Source organism: Dipodomys merriami, unplaced genomic scaffold (assembly GCF_024711535.1).
Source record: "Dipodomys merriami isolate MVZ:Mamm:240054 unplaced genomic scaffold, mDipMer1.0.p SCAF_25, whole genome shotgun sequence".
Taxonomy (NCBI): Eukaryota; Metazoa; Chordata; class Mammalia; order Rodentia; family Heteromyidae; genus Dipodomys; species Dipodomys merriami.
Genome location: NW_027203937.1, coordinates 16,263,135 through 16,279,678, shown reverse-complemented (window position 1 = coordinate 16,279,678; position 16,544 = coordinate 16,263,135). Strand labels below are relative to the sequence as shown.

The 16,544-nt window shown below is 49.5% G+C and overlaps 1 protein-coding gene across 2 annotated transcripts in view; it reads right to left on the bottom strand.

The window, feature by feature from the left end:
• Window positions 1–4,443: 4,443 nt before the first annotated feature.
• Chrdl2 (chordin like 2) overlaps window positions 4,444–16,544 on the bottom strand; it is a 33,150-nt gene continuing 21,049 nt past the window's right edge. The window contains exons 5-12 of one of the 2 annotated variants that reach the window (XM_070034667.1): window positions 15,508–15,601; window positions 14,819–14,874; window positions 11,619–11,784; window positions 10,109–10,303; window positions 9,637–9,810; window positions 8,886–8,940; window positions 5,378–5,470; window positions 4,444–4,596 (exon numbers count right to left, since the gene is read on the bottom strand). In XM_070034667.1, the coding sequence (XP_069890768.1) occupies window positions 4,506–4,596; window positions 5,378–5,470; window positions 8,886–8,940; window positions 9,637–9,810; window positions 10,109–10,303; window positions 11,619–11,784; window positions 14,819–14,874; window positions 15,508–15,601 (924 nt within the window). In that variant the 3' untranslated portion in view covers window positions 4,444–4,505. The remainder of the gene's footprint in view (window positions 4,597–5,377; window positions 5,471–8,885; window positions 8,941–9,636; window positions 9,811–10,108; window positions 10,304–11,618; window positions 11,785–14,818; window positions 14,875–15,507; window positions 15,602–16,544) is intronic. The other variant, XM_070034668.1, reaches the window with a different exon arrangement.

Genomic DNA, 16,544 nt, shown 5'->3' with positions numbered 1-16,544 from the left:
TTACACTTAATGCTGACACTCTACCACTTGAGCTAGAGCTTTACTTTTGGCTTTTTGGTGGTTAATCGAAGATAAGAGTCTCAGGGACTTTCCTGTCTAGGCTGGCTTTGAATTATGATCCCCAAATCTCAGCCTCCTGATTAGATAGGATTACAGGCACGGCCACATGATTCAGATTATGGTTTTGGAAGGTCATTCTTGATTGCTATGCAGGATTTACTGGAAAGAAGGAAGCTACTTCCCACAGCCTCCATGGTAGGACAGCTGTGAGCAGGCCGACCTCTCATCCTTAATCTAGACATCCTGGGACGGGGGAGGTTGAATTCAGTCTAACCATGAGAGTTCTAATCCCAGTCCCAACTTTCATTGCTGTTTGCTTTTACACAATTTGGTGAAATCTGATTGTTCCAGAGGGCGATGAAGATGGTATTGGGGAGAGAAATCTGATTTTATGCAGGCGTTAAACAAACCTCGAACTAGCATGATGTGTGTAAGACACTACACTGGGCACAAGATCGAGAAAAATCATCACTCTTGAATAGCCTAAAGTCAATAGTTGACTCTGGACACATTGTCTGGTGTCCAATGAGAATATGAGATTCAAGTGATCCTTCTAAATCTTTGCTACTACTCATGTGATGGGTTAGTTTTGAGTATCTCAAAGAACAGGATCTAAATGATTTCACATTTGCTCCTATGAATTGAAATAAATCCCAGACTTTTTCTTTTTTTGGGAGGGAGGGGGGAATACACACACACACACACACACACACACACACACACACACACACACACACACACACACACACACACACACACACACACACACACACACACACACACACACACACACACACACACACACACACCCTAGCCTTGGTCTAGAGATACAGTTGTGTATACAGGTTCAGTATGTAGGTTCTAACCCTGGAGAGTCTGAGAAAAAAACTTCCAGATGCATAGAATGTCCAGCTACAGAAACTCTTACCAACCCAGCCCCTTCCAATTGTAATCACCCTCCTCCAGCACTTCCTATGATCCTCCACAAGTGGACACTGGAGGAGGAGAAGGCAGCAAGGGTATCTTTCAAGGACCAGAATAAGGAAAGAGGAGTTGCTGAACCAGCCCTAGAGAAAGACATCATTGTACGCAGTGGGGCCCCAGGCCTTCCTCCGGCCCCCAGGCCAACTTGAAACCATAGGCTACCTCCTGTTTCTCAGAAATACTGCTTGGATTTCTTGGGGGAATGAAAAGAAATGGCTCTATAGCTACTGAGAAAGAGGAAGAGAAAACACCCCAGGAAATGTGGATGCCAGGCCTGGCATCATAATAGGATGGTCCAGTTTGGGGCCCAGGAGCTACTAAAGAAGGTGGAACAGAGGCTGGGAGAGTAGGTCTACACCTGCCCCAGCCCAGGACCTCGCACCTCGAGCACTCTGGGATCTGTATGGACCTCAGTTGGAATCCAACTTTATTCACTACTGTGTGGTCTTGGTTAGCCACTGTCCCTCCCTGAACCTTGATTTCCTCACCTTGGTGATGTGGCTACTAATGCCCACCTCACTGGGTGGCTCCACTGAGCTGATGAGACTGTGTCACAGCCAGGCATGGGGCAGGGGGAGGGCGGTGAGTGAGAAAGGGGAGTTAGTAGTTACCAGATCCTTGGGGCTCTCTGCTGGACTCGGGAGAACCCCAGAAGGAACAAGAAGGCAGTCCTGGAGACTTCTCTCTCCCCTTGAGGAGGGCAAGTGTAGTCACTACACAACAAAGGAGGAGGAAGGGATTTTAGTTCATCCCTCAATCTGTCTCTCTCAGCCTGGCTCCTAAGGCAGGAGCCTCCTTTTCCCTCTCTCTGCCTCTTCTCATCACCAAGACTGGCTTGAATATGGCTTTCCTTGGAAGCCCTTCTTCCATTCCACAGGAGCAGCCTACCACTCTCCTCCTTTATTGCCGATTTGGCAATAAGGAAACAGATAACTCTTTTAAGAGATTTTCTTAAAAGAGTTATCTGTTTCCTTACTTCCTGGACACCATCTCACCTATTCCTCCTTCTCCCCCAATCCAGCTTCTGCTTCTCAGCTCCCGGGACATTGCTAGTCTCCACAGAGGGCCCTTTCAGGTCTTATTATGGCACCCCTCTGCTGCCAGTCTCCTACCTTCCCTCTGGCCTCCTCCCCTGCTCCCTCACTGAAGCTGGAGGGCTCTGTCCTGATCCCTTGAATTCAGGGTTTGGATGCTGTCCCTTAGCCTTTTTGCTCAAATGGAGCCACAGCTATCCTTCCAGCTTTTTGGTGGTTAGCTGGAGGTAAGGGTCTCACAGACTTTTCTGCCTTTTCTGGCTTTGAACCAAGGTCCTCAGAGCTCAGTGTTTTGACTAGGTAGGATTACAGGCATGAGCTACCAGCACCTGGCTGAGTCTTCTTTTTGCTGTCTGGCCCATTTTGCACTCCAGGCCTGGAGCTCTGCTTTTTTTTTTTTTTTTGGTGGGAGGGGAGTTCATTTTGATAAATATTATTCTATATGATCAGATGTGCATAGGCATTGCGCCTTTGTGTTCCTCTCCAAAGAGTATCCTCCTTTGATCTCACTGTGTGTGAATGCCTAGAGTCCTGTATAATTTATCGTTCTCAGTGTATTTTAGATCTAGCTTCCTCATGTGAGAGAAAATATGTCCCATTTGGTTCTCGGGCCTGGGCACTGTCCCTCAGCTCTTCAGCTCAAGGTGAGCGCTCTACCACTTGAGCCACAGCACCACTTCTGGCTTTTTCTGCTTATATAGTGCTGAGGAATCAAACCCAGGGCCTCCTGCATGCAAGGCAAGCACTCTACTACTGAGCCACCTTCCCAGCCCTATTATTCTTTCTAATGGTTATGTCTATTTAGCTTTTTTTTCTTACGGCTGGAGCTCTAGCACTTGAGCCATGCCTTCACTTCCAGGTTTTTACTGGTTAATTGGACATAATAATTTGATGGATTTGTCTGCCCAGGCTGGCTCCCAACAATGATTCTTAGATTGCAGCCTCCTGAGCAGCTAGGATTAACAACTCACACCTAGAATCTACTAGCACCTAGCTTCAAAATAAATCTTCTTAGGAGGGACACGTGAGGAGAAAGTAAGTGCTTTCTCTTTCAGGGGTGCAAGAGAGAGTTTCAAGCCATGTTCCTCAAACCCCAAACTCTCAAATCATCACCACCACCTTCTCCTCCTGACCTGGAGAGAAAGGTGTAACACCCATCTCTCATCCCTACTTAGTGAGGTTGGCATTGATGGGCTGTTTAATGGACTTCCTGGATCAGAAACCAAGCCAATGGAGATAACCACCAGAGCTGGCTAAACAGGTGCATAAATTCATCCAGAAGCTCCTTCTATTAGCTCTATGGAGCTTTGGATGGGCCTGGGCTGGGAGAGGTGAGGAGGGTGAGGCTGCAGCAGGGCTCTGATCAGCTGTCCTGAGAGCCCAGCTGAGAGACCAAAGATCTGAGCTATGGTCCTGCCTTACTGCTCATCATTGTGAGGTTTTGGGAAAAATCTCTGCTCTTCTTCAGCCTCCAAATCCTCCTCTGTAAAATGTAGGTAAGTCCTATGTTGTCTGCCTACGGTGAAATACGAGGCCTTCACACATCTTCGACATCACAAGGACTTGGACACACAGGAAAGATGGATTGTCATTTGCCTTTAATTGTGTCAGACTTTCTTCTCAGATTGTGGGCTAAGTTGGCCATCTGACTACACTCGTGAAAACCCTGGGAGATGAGGAAGCCTGGGCATCTAATGCTAGTCTACAGTGTGGAACTGGAGAAGGGTGTGATCTGTGTCTCTTGTCTCTTGTCCTCCACACACTGTGTCTTCGTAGCTGATGATTGTAAGGCCCCCTGACTTCTGGTTGCAAATCTCCTTACTAAAGTTGATCCTGTTCTTTCTTCTCCTTCTCCTTTTCTGTGCTAGTCCTGGGGATTGAACTCTGTCCCTGAGCTTCTTTTGTGCAAAGTTAGCGTTCTACCGCTTGAGCCACAGCTCTACATCTGGTTTTTAGTGGTTAGTTGAAGATAGGAGTCTCAAGAACTTTCCTGCCCAGGCTGGCTTCAAACCTTGATCCTCAGATCTCAGCCTCCTGAGTAGCTAGGATTATAGGCATGAGCCACAGGTACCTGGCTCAATCCTCCTTAAGCTCAGGGAAGGAGACCACCCATAAAATCAGGAAGTTGCTATGGTTAAGGGCTTGGGGACAGAAGAAATGGCAGGGCAGAAGACAAGGGTCTGGATGGGGAGGCTGTAGGAACTACTCTTGGCTCCAGTGACAACCTACCATTGGATTGGAGCCTGCGGTTGCCCCTTCTGTACTTGCCTACACTTCCATAAAATGTGAGAGGCTGGGCCTCCTTATAGAGTCTCTGCAGGAGCACAGAGGAGCATGAATGTCAATGCAACAGGCCAAGTTGGGGGTAATGCAACTTCTTTATTAATATATAATAACAAAAACAATAAAATTCATGTCTGCAACTGTTTAGGTCTTTGTTACAAGGTCTTGGTCACTTTGTCTGGGCTGGCTGTGACCTTCAGCTCCGGAGTCTGGGCTCGGAAGACAGTCCAGTGTCCTGCATGGAGGGAGGAAGAAGGAAAGGATGTGTGTGTGTGTGTGTGTGTGTGTGTGTGTGTGTGTGTGTGTGTGTGTGTGTGTGTGTGTGTGTGTGTGTGTGTGTGTGTGTGTGTGTGTGTGTGTGTGTGTGTGTGTGTGTGTGTGTGTGTGTGTGTGTGTGTGTGTGTGTGTGTGTGTGTGTGTGTGTTGAGTGTACAGCAGTGGCTATGAGCAGAAAAAGCTCAGGGCAGAAGGGATTGTGTGAGCCAGAGGTTGGAGCCCTCAGGGAGGGGTGGGGGTGAGTAGCCCATGGTATTGTGTCCCAGTCAGCCTTCCGACAACCTGTCTTAGGGCCGAGCTGCTGCTTTCCTGACCACTGTGGGTAATGATTCTCCTCCGGAACCTGCTCTCCCCTACCTGAAGTCTTTGAGTAATGCACAGCAAACTAAGGACATTGAGGAAAGTGATTAGGAGGGCTGTAGTGGAAATGAAGTGGGTAGTATGAAAACTTGGGGCTCAGACCCACCTCTGCAGCCCTATTCCACCCCCCGCCCCCCCCCTCCCTGCAGCCAATCCCAAGGCCAAAGCCAGCAGCTTGGCTTCCCGTTTTCTCTCCTGCTGCCAGGTTGAGAAATCTCAGCACTCCAACTGCCCCCCCCCCCCTGCCCACTGGATTCCTGTGCTGGGAACTGACGTCTGTAGTGACACCCCCCAGCTCCTCCCCCCTGGCACCAGCAGTCTTGGAAGTCCCCAGAGGCCCAGCCTCCTCCCAGGCCCCATGCTCAGCCCCAACGTCCCACCTTCCTGGGTGCCAGTAAGTAGCCGGAAGCTTTGTGCTTCTTTCTGGAAGTCTTGCTTCCTGACTTTCTTGATCTGAATCAAGTGGAAGATTCCTGGGGGGCAGGGGGTGGGGGGGAAGAGATCCATGTGAGCACAGAAGGTAACACTCTGTGGCCTCTGGACAACATGTCAGGTTCAGAACTGACCCAGCCACCTCCTCTTCCCTGCTCCCGTCCTGGGCAGACACCATGCCCTGTTGGATTCTGTCATTCACCTTCCCTGACATCCAGTCACCGTTGAAGCCCATGTCCTTTGCCTCTTTGCTGATGCTGTTTCTGTCATCAGTGCCATCTGCTCTCACAGTGTCCCCTGTCCACCATGCTGGCAGGGAGGGCAGGAGAGATTGGTGGCTGGCCCAAATGGGCTAGTCCATCTTTTCTTTGGGAATGGCATATATAGTAAGAGTCTACAGCTGTACTTATCTGGACCACAAAGAACTTGGAGATTGTAGTGCCTTGCCTGCAGTCTACTCTAACTTGACTTAAAGACCCCTGGAGGGGACCAAGGCCATACAAACACCAACCCTTCTACTGTAAGACCCTCTACTATTGCTACCTACTGCTACTGGGCCATGTGGACAACCGTCCGCCGATACCCATCTGGCCGGTCTTAGCTAGGAAGTCCCTCCCTGATCCACCCTCAAGGAAGGCAGTTATTTTTCGCCTTGGCATACCAGTGGCACTTGGATTCTGTTTATCATTATACCATTCCTAGATGCTCTCGTTACGTCTATGCCTGCTTCCTCTCTCCTCTTGGGTCCTGAGTTTGGCTCAAGTTAGTCATGTAGAGTAAATGAAGCCCTGGAAGGATGGTTGAGTGGAGAATGGGTGAATGGGTGGACAGACAGATAGACAGTGAATGAACCGATGGATACATAGGTAGATGGATTGTGAATGGATGGTGGAAACATGGACCCTGACATTCCCTTTCCCTGACTTCCTGTCACCTCCACTATAAAACCCAACTCCTTTAGCCTCTTTTCTGATGTTGCTTCTGTCACAGGTGCCATGGATGGTCAATGGATGGATGCGTGGGTGAGTAGATAGACGGATGAATGTGTAGATAGACGAATTGACAAATACATTTGTACCCAGTCTGCCCTGAGAAAGAATGAGGTATTTGCTGGATCCCCTGATGTTTGCATCTCAAGGGCAGCCAGCCCCTGGTGCCATGCATGGCAGGCCCTGAGGCCCTGAGCTCATGAGCTGGGAGGCTGCACCAGCTGTTACCCACCAAGGCCTCTGTCCAGAAACAACAGATGTAGCCAGTGAGACCTCAGCCAGGCCAGCACAGCCTTCAAGAAAGCCCAGAAGCAGACCTGCATATGGAGTCAGAGCGGGACCCCATCAAGGGAGACAGAAAGCAAAGATCCCAGGTTTGCATTGCAGTCATTAAGAAATACCAGCTTGGTCCTTCAGGCCTCAGCCTAAGTGCCACAGGCTAGCAGGTAGCTCCACAGGCCTGGTGTTAGTGTGAGATGAGGCAGGAACAGGCCCTTCTGCACACTCCCATGACACAGTAAAATGGGAGAAGAGGTGACAGGGATGGGTGGGGGTCCCTACACTGTGGTCATGATGGAAGGCGTCATAAAAGGGCTGGGCTCTTTGGCTGGGAGTGAAAAGCTAGTGTGAGGATCATGATGGTGCCACTTGCCCTTTGAGGGCTGTGCCAAGTCTGACGGCAGCTGGGCCCTGTGGGTTCCTCAGGGTAGTGCTGGCACGCAGGGTGAGTTCCAAGGAACAGAACAGGTTTGGCACCTCTCTGGCTGAGCGTGAGGCAGTGCAGACAGGAGCAGAGACTGAAGAGCAGAGCGCTGAAGCCCTGGCAGGGCCTAAGAATTGAGGACTCCCTGCCCCCTTCTTAATACCTTCCCAGAATCTCAGGCCCTTAACCTTGAACCACTCTGCTGTGGTTCTGCTGGCTGCACTGGTCCCATCTTCCTCACACAGATTCAGTACCCACTGGCCACATGGAGGAAGGAAGCAGTGAGTGGTATCTGACAATGTGTGCTGGGCGGGCTTGACTGGGTGAGAAGGCCAGAATGAAGAGTAGTCCAGGGGCTTTGCAGACAGGGTGGGGGCCATCTGACACAACACAGTAGGCCTGGCACGCGAAGATGACAAGCTGCCCTCCCTCTTCTGCCCCGACCCCATTTTCTTTTACCTGCTTGGCCTAGTGAGGTTGTGATTGGCAATGCGCTAGCAATTTGTTCTTCCTGGCAGCCTCTCCAACCCCCCCTCTCCTGTGCCATCCTGGCACTTCCTGGTCTTCTTCAGGTCCCTCCCTCAAAGCAGGTGCCACCACTGGGAACAGCCAGACCTGCCTTTGAATCTGTGTTACTGTTCTGTGACTGTCAGCGAGTCACCTGACTTGCCATACTTGGCTCTTAGGCATGCAGTGGGGGCATTAGCACAGACCCGGTGGGTTTCTCATGAGAATTAAATGCAGTCCCATTACACATGGGGACTGCTCCAGATCTATCCCCAGAGCCCAAGGCAGGTAAGCGTAGGCTCTTGAGCATGAATCCGAGACTTCCCTGCCATCCTGTCTGCAAAGTGTCATCGCCTCATGACTCTGAATCCCTCTGACTTCCCTCTGTCTCCCTCAGGAGATCTATCCTGCATGAAGCCTTCCCTGCGTAGCCTCGGCTCACTTGAAGCTCCTATTGCACCAGCCTTTAAGCCTGTTTTCCTGAACACAGAATCTGAGCATTTCTCTTTCTACCTTCCCAGCACCAGGGATTGCAGGAAGCTGGAGTTAATGTACAGCCAGGGGCTGCAGAATCTTAAGACTCAAGCAATGGTAAGAGCTGCTGACTAACTCCTGGCTCTAATAATCCCCGTGCAGCGCTGGCTTGCACATTTGCCACGAGTAGCCTTGTTTTCCCTCCCTTCCCCTGTGCAAGGCTGGGTATAATCCTCCTTGGGTAGAAATCTGCCTCTCCCATTTTTAAACCAACCTACCTAGTAAGAAGAAGATAATGTCATTTATAGTGGCTACTGTAGGATGGAAGAGAGTTGGAGGTAAGGTTAGAGTTAGGGTTAGGTTAGGGGCCATCCCTACGACATTTTATGTAAGCACCCAAAATCCCTTTTTCCCAATGAACAGAAGAGAAACTGAGGCCCAGAGAGGTCAAGTGAATTGCCCAAGATCACACAGCTAAGAAAGAACAGAGCCAGGATTCGAGGTGGCAGAGTTGGGGTTCAGACCCAGGGTCTGCCTGATTCCAAAGCTCCTGCTCTATGACTTGACCTTGTGGTCACTCAGAACACAGCTGCTCCCTTTGCCTGGGCAGCCCCTCAGAACCATGAAGCCAGCAGTCCTGGCCCCCTGAGTCTTCTCTTCTCCAGGCTGAACAGCTCCACTTTCGTCTTCCATTCCTCCTACGACAGGGGGGCAGAGTAGAGCAGGGAGAGAGCCGCATCTGACGCCACAAGACATGGGCTCTAGCACCCGTCCTTCACTTACTGGCTGTGTGGCCTTGGGCCAGGTACTTCACCTCTCTGAGCCTCAGTTTCCTCATCTGTAAAATGGGGATAATAATACCTAACTCTCAGAATCGTTGAGGATCAAAGGAGACAGTGAATGTGGAAGCACTTTGTACACTCAGAAAGTGCTGCACACATTGGCTGTTATTTCCCTCGTCCTCTTCCACCTCCACCCCCAGCCAAACCCACCAGTGGAGCCACACTTATAACTTTTGATCGTTTGGATGAGGGCTTAATGTTCCACTCTACCCAGGAATTCACGTTTTATAGGAAGAGGTGCAACTCTCAACAATCCCATTATTGATGAAAACTTCTCTTGACCCCCAACTTGGTGGTAGGAGCAGCCTTGGTAAATGCATGAGTTCTCACAGAATGAGAAATACATTCTGATGTCAACTTACCACAGAGTAACGGAAAAGGCTGAGTGAAATTAGTCTCAAGGCCTAATGCTATGAGGGCCTTCTGCCTGCAATCCTAGCATTAGACATCTATGGATTGCATGAGTTGGCTCCTTGCAGGATGCAGTAACCCCATCCCTCCAGGAGAGGGAGCACTTGGAGGCCTTGGCATCTCAGAGCGAGTGAGTTTATCACAATGGTCACAATCACAATCTCCCTACATCTTGGAATCTGGGACTCTTGTACCCACAGGGCAGCCAGGGCATCTGATGGGTCTGAGGACAGGAAAGGGGACAGGCCAGAGGACCACCAAGTTTCCATCAGGCCACTCACCTTTTACCAGCTTCCAGAGGTAGATCTCCACCTGATCAGAAGCCTCATGCTCAAGGGCGAAGCGGTGCAGGTTGTCTGGGCTTGGGGAGTCTGACATGTGGATGAGGACTTGTTCAGGCATCTTGGGACACTTGGTGGAACTGATCTCCCTATGGCCAGGGTCAACCTTATTCTCTGAGGGAGACACGAAGCTGATGAAGTATTAAATCCACATTGACTATTCCTCCTGACAATTCTGGTAGTCTACAATTTTACAACAGAGCCCAGAGCATCATTTCTAAGTCTTTACTGTAACATTAAATGGGTTCATTCAGGCCTGACATGTCCATTTCTGTGCTGCTAACTGCATCTGCAAATGCTGTGGCGTGTAGCTCTAGGTGCACACACTCTAGCTCTGGAGCCAGAGGTAGAGTTCACACTGGCCTGTGCTCTCTCTGCCTTCCCAATCATCCCCCTCCCCACTTCCTTTTACCTGGGCAAATCTTGCAACATTTCCCCGCTACTTTCTTGGGGTTGTTGCAGGGGTACTCGGTGGGACAGGTCACACGCTGGCAGTCCTGGTGACCATCCTGACAAGTGCACAGGATGCAGGGCAGGGGGCCGAAGGAGCGGAAGACCGGGTGCCACACCTCACCGTGAGAGTATGTCTTCCCCCCATGCACACAGGCTGGAGGAAGGAGGGCAGGAAGGGAGGAGACTCAGGGCCTCAGGAACTGGCCAGAGACCCTGACCTAGCAATGAGTGTGGTAGGCGCCTCAGGGAAAGCCTCCCCGCGATCCTTCTCCACACACACAATCTAGCCCAGCCACCTTGCCTGCAAAGTGCAGACCATGATAGAATACCTGACCCCCCATCTCAGAATCCATCTCAGAGATGCCTGATAGAAACTTGCTCTCCTGGCCTCAAAAGGGGAGTTCTGACTGACAGCAGAATTGAGATCACCTTCTATTACCACCTGGTTGTGGGAGTTCTGGCAGGTCCTTTTCCCCTTCTTTAGCTCAGTGTCTGTTCTGGCTTCTCTCTCATCAGTCAGAAAGCCCTGCAGGGGGTGTCTCTTCCCCTTTCTGACACTACCACTCCCCCCATGCTAGCCCCATTGCCCTCTTGTAGTCCAATTCTGTTCCCTCTTGCCTTTGCCAAAATTTCCCTCAGTGCCACCTCATATTAAATGAAATTAAACTGACTCATCTGTCTGTCCCCCTCAATTAATCTGTCAGCTCTGTCCTTTGTGGTTTTTTGTTTGTTTGTTTTTGGTCCAGTTGTGGGGCCTGAACTCTGGGCCTAGGCGCTGTCCTTCAGCTTTTCAGCTCAAGGCTACCACTCTACCACCTGAGCCACAGCGCCACTTCCGGCTTTTTTTCTTTTTGCTTATGTGGTGCTGGGGAATCGAACCCAGGGCCTCATGCATGCAAGGCAAGCACTCTACCACTGAGCCACCTTCCCAGCCCCCATCTCTCTGTTCTTGTTTGTTTGCTTGCTTGTTTTGAGATACAGTCTCAATATGAAGCCCAGACAGATCTGAAACTCAAAATATTCCTACCTCCACTTCCCGAGTGATGGGATTACAGGCATGTACTACCATGCCTGTGAGTCCTACTGTTCTATCTATTCTATTCTGTTATAAAGATATAACAAAATATATTGTTAGCTCAGAGTCTAAAGCAGGAGGATCATGAGTTTAAGGCCAGCTTGAGCTACACAGAAAGCCCCTGTCTTATACAAAACAACAAAAACTAATCTTGTCGTACTGTCCCAGGACTGGTTCTGTGTCTGACTCAATGCTCTGCACCTCAGTGTCCTCAGCTGTCAAGTAGGTGCTAGACCTCATGACCACTCAAACACACTCTCAGTTTTGATAGTCTATGAGTTCACAAAACTCATGGTCAAGTTGAGATTGGGGATCCAGAGTAGAGGGTGCAGCTGGTAGGAGCACTTGGGGTCCTTCTTTCCCATCAAAAGGTTGAGGAGGGCCCAGATCCCACCTTTCTTATGTTTCTCCTTCAGGACAATCTTGACAGTCGTGCTGCCTGCTGCCTTTGGTCGGAAGTGACGAGGGATGAAGCTCAGAGGGGAGCTGAAGCCAGTAGGGGCCGGCGTGCCCAGGCCTCTCCTCCCACCATCGCCAGAACATGGATGCTGGGAATGTCTCTGCAAATGGCAGGAAAAGTGTGGATCACTGACAGTGTGACAGGCCATCGCTGGTGATGGAGCCAGAAGCAAAGCCACAACAGGAAGCCCGAGTGTGGACCCTGCGAGGAGAGGGCATAAGCTTGGGATAGAATGATCTGGATGGAGTCTAAGGTATTATCAGGCAATACATATTTGCAAACTCACAAAGAACAGTGGTTTGAAAACTCAGCCACCAGCAAGCCCTCACGTTTTGCCAGAGCCGGGGCTCTGGGGCTGGGCTGAGGTGTTGAGATGTGGGAGTGCTGAGATATTGATCTGAGACACACAACTGGTCAGGAATGTGAAGATCTTGATGTTTCGAAAGATTCAGAAGCCAATGTATGTGTCTCTGAAAAACCAAACGAACCCCAAGAAATGCAAACAAGAGGTTTTTTTTCCCCTTTGTCGTTTTTGTGTTCTTTTTGTCTTGTCTGCTTGTTTATCTGTCTTTGTGAGGGACAAAGGGTGAACAAATGCAGTAGTGGTATTCACTAGATACTACGTTGAAAATGAACTGTACAATTTGTGAGTGGGGATGGGACCAAAAAACTGGGAGACAGCAAGGGAAGGGGTGATATTGTCCCAAAAGAAATGTACTCTTTACCTGACTGATTTAACTGTAACCTTCTGTACATCACCTTCATAATAACAATTTAAAAAATTAAAAAAGAGAAGCTAGGTGCTGGCGGCTCATGCCCATAATCTTAGCTATTCAGGAAGCTGAGATCTGTAGACTGTGGTTTGAAGCCAGACCAGGAAGAAAAGTCCATAAGATTCTTATCTCCAATTGACTATTCAAAAAACCTGGAAGTGGAGCTGTGCTTCTAGTGTAGAGTGTCAGTCTTGAGTAAAAAAAGCCTAGGGACAGTACCCAATCCCAGAGTTAAATCCCCAGGACCAACACCAAAAGAGAGAGGGGTGGGGAGAAGAGTGAAAGGAAGGAAAGAAGGCAGGAAGAAAGGAAGGTAGGAATGGAGGGAGCAAGAAAGGAAGGAAGGAAGGAAGGAAGGAAGGAAGGAAGGAAGGAAGGAAGGAAGGAAGGAAGGAAGGAAGAGAGAAAGAAAGAAAGAAGGAAGGAAAGAAAGAAAGAAAGAAAGAGAAAGGAAGGAAGGAAGGAAGGAAGGAAGGAAGGAAGGAAGGAAGGAAGGAAGGAAGGAAGAAAGGAAGAATAGTAACAAAGAACTCCAAGAACTTAACCCCCAAGTGATGACCTGCTCAAGTGACCCAACAACTCAGACCAAGTACCATGCCTAGTGATTCAGTACCCACACAGTCTTTTAGGGATGGGATGGGACATAAGAGGATGGAGTAACTCTGCCCCATGGCATAGGCCCTACCTGAACTCAGACTAGAATAGAGGGGAAAGGTCATGAGCTCACACTCTTGGGGATTTCTGACAAGGGGAGCCCAGGCTTCATTCAGTATTCCAGGCTCAGGGGACTCAGACTGAAAAGGGAAGGAGTTTTTTACATGTAGACAAGACATAGAGGAACAAAAGAGAAACCAAGTCAGGCCCATTCTTCCATCTCTTTCCCCTCAGACTCCAGAGAGCTAGTATGTTTAAATCATCTGAACTTTAGACATGATTGACAGGAGACAAAATATGGAGGAGAACAGAGAGGCCCAATCCCAGAAAAGGAATCAGTACTCCAGGAACTGGTTGAGGAAGACTAGCCCAGGCCAGAGGCCATTTTGCCAGGAGGCTAGAAGAGGGTCAGAGATTCTGAAAAGGGAATCTGAGGGTTGAGCCTTGCAACTTGAGGAGAGCCAATGGCAGGCTAGAGAGAGGGGATAAAAGTGTGGCCAGCAGGGTGTAGCTGACCCAGGAGGCAAGCCAGAAATGAGGACAAAGCCAGGCACTCGGGGCTCATGCCTGTAGTCCTAGCTACTCAGAAGCCTGAGCTCTGAGGATCATGGTTCGAAGTCAGCCCAGGAAGGAAAGTCCATGAGATTCTTATCTCCAATTAATCACCTAAAAAGCTGAAGTGGAGCTGTGGCTCAAGCGGTAGAGTGCTAGCCTTGAGCATAAAAGCTCAGGGACAACTTTGGAAAGCAGTCTGGAGGGTCCTTAGAAAGCTAAAGATTGACCTCCCTTACGACCCAGTCATACCACTTCTAGGCAACTACCCTGAACAACAGGAACCAATATACAAGGACACGTGCACCTCCATGTTTATTGCAGCACTGTTCGCAATAGCTAGGATATGGAAACAACCTAGATGCCCCACCACAGATGAATGGATCCAAAAATTGTGGTATCTATACACAATGGAATATTATGCAGCCATTAGAAATGACAAAATAATGGCATTTGCAGGGAAATGGATGGAGCTAGAAGGAATCATGTTGAGCGAGGTAAGCCAAGAACGAAGAGACAAACAGTACATGGTCTCCCTGATAAGTGGATGATAAATCCAAAATGTTAGGTGATATGACAAACAGGACTTAAGAAACAAAGAACTCCACTCATCTGGTTGAACCACTACCAAATATCCCCATGCTGCTGATCACATATATGGTATATAACATGTGAGCACCGTTATATATTACAGACTGTGATAGACAATTTGCTCCAGGAAAGTTAGAATGAACTTGTGACTTTAAATGAGCATCATTATTCCACAATACTGTGAATTTCTGGAAATTAAGTAATCACTTAATCACAATCAAAAAAAAAAAAAGAACCTCGGGGAAGGGAGGGAGGGAGGGGATGGTAGGGGGAAAACAATGGAGGGGATAACAATGTTCAAGAGGAAGTGTACTCATTACCTCACTCATGTAACTGTAACCCTCTGTATAGTATCTTTACAACAACAACAACAAAAAAAAAAGCTCAGGGACAGCACCCATGCCCTGAGTTCAAGCCCCAAGACTGGCATTACAAAAAATAAAAATAAAAATGTTTTTTAAATGAGGACAATAACCAGCCCTCCTGCTCGTTCCTGAGTCGGGCAGATTTTGGCCCTGGGGATAGCCGCGGGTCCCCATCCTGGCTGGACAGCAGGGAACTTACCACCCCCGGAAGCGATGACATGGTGTGGTCTTCAGCAGATTTCTCATTTGCTCCATCTGAAAATTCAAAAACAAGCTGGGTCAGCCTTGGGCTATGGCGATGGCCCTAAAGCCTGGACTGAGCATCTTGTTTGGTCTCTTTGTCTAAGTCACCTCTTCTAGGACCCTGGGCATCCCTCAGTGGCCATCATGAGTGGCCAGAACCCCATTCCTACAGCCAGCTTAGCTACAGTCCCCCAGGCAACCACTCTACTCAGCTCTACTTGAAGTAACTAGGCCTTGGTTTTCACTATGCATAATCTCTGGGCCCAGTGTGTGTCTCTTGGGGGTAAACAGCCTAGGACAGCAATAATAATGGTCACAGAAGCCTCTCTAAGGGGTGCAGGCTAAGCCTAAGAACTGCGCTGGCAAGCCGGGCGCTGGTGGCTCACGCCTGTAATCCTAGCTACTCAGGAGGCTGAGATCTGAGGATCGCGGTTCAAAGCCAGCCCGGGCAGGAGAGACCGTGAGACTCCTATCTCCAATAAACCACCAGAAAACCGGAAGTGGCGCTGTAGCTCAAGTGGTAGAGCGCTCGCCTTGAGCTGAAGAGCTGAGGGACAGCGCCCAGGCCCAGAGTTCAAGCCCCACGACCGACCAAAAAAAAAAAAAAAAAAAAAAAAAAAAGAACTGCGCTGGGGGCGTACTCACCTGTACAAGCCTGGCAGCAGGAGTCAGGCAGGGGGAAGGGTGCGGGACAGCCAGGCTCCGGACAGGTGGTGAGGCCGCAGTAGATCTGGCCCTCCTGAGAAACAGCAAAACAGGGCTGGAAATGAGGCCTGAGGACCACCGACCAGACTCCAGAGCTGGGAGCAAACTGCCTGGTGATCTCAGAGGGGTCCCCAGTACCCTCCTACCCTAGGCCCTGAAGATCACTTCAAAACCAGTCTTCCCCAGGTTTTCATAGCAGACTGTGTAGGGAGGAGGGAAGGGTTTTTTTTTTTTAATCCCAACCCACAGATGATGGAGGCCCTGCTGTCTGCTCAGAGACACAATGGGGCCAAAATAGACCAGAGCCTGCTCTTCTGGCTTTTTCTATAGAAACCACCATCCTTCTTTGCTGACCTGGAGCAGGATCCAAGCATGGACAGGGGATGGGGGGTGGGGGTGGGGGTGGGTGATGTCTGGCTTAATTGATCTTATTGGAAGCCCTTCACCTCCAACTTCAGGGCCTATTCAAGAATGGCAGCACTGCAGGGCACAGGGCTTTCTGGGAGATAAGGGCGTGCATTTCTCCCCAGGGGCATGTCCATGTGGGCTGTGAAGATCAGTAGAGGGCAGAGCTGTGAAAAATAACTGCAAGGCCTTGAGTTCCCAGAGCAAGTGACCTGGAGTCCCTTCTCTGTTCCTTCCATGACCCAGAGACATGGCCTCCACTGATGCCAGAAAGCAGGCCAGTCCCATAGCTAGGGATAAAAAGGAAGAAGGGAAACTCATGTCTCCAGGGAGAATGGGTTCAAGGAATTACTAGAATGTTTTCACCAGCCCAAGACTACCATGTCTGCCTCTTCCCACAATCCCCTCTTAACTCAGGCTTCTCCCTTCCTGGGAGAATAACATGGGCTTTCGGCTCTGCCATTTATAAGCTCTGTGACTTTAGGAAAGCCATGTAACGGCTCTAAACTCAGGGATGCTCATCTGAAAGAGGAGTAGTAATAAATAGCCTTCTAGGGCCATTAAGTTAATAT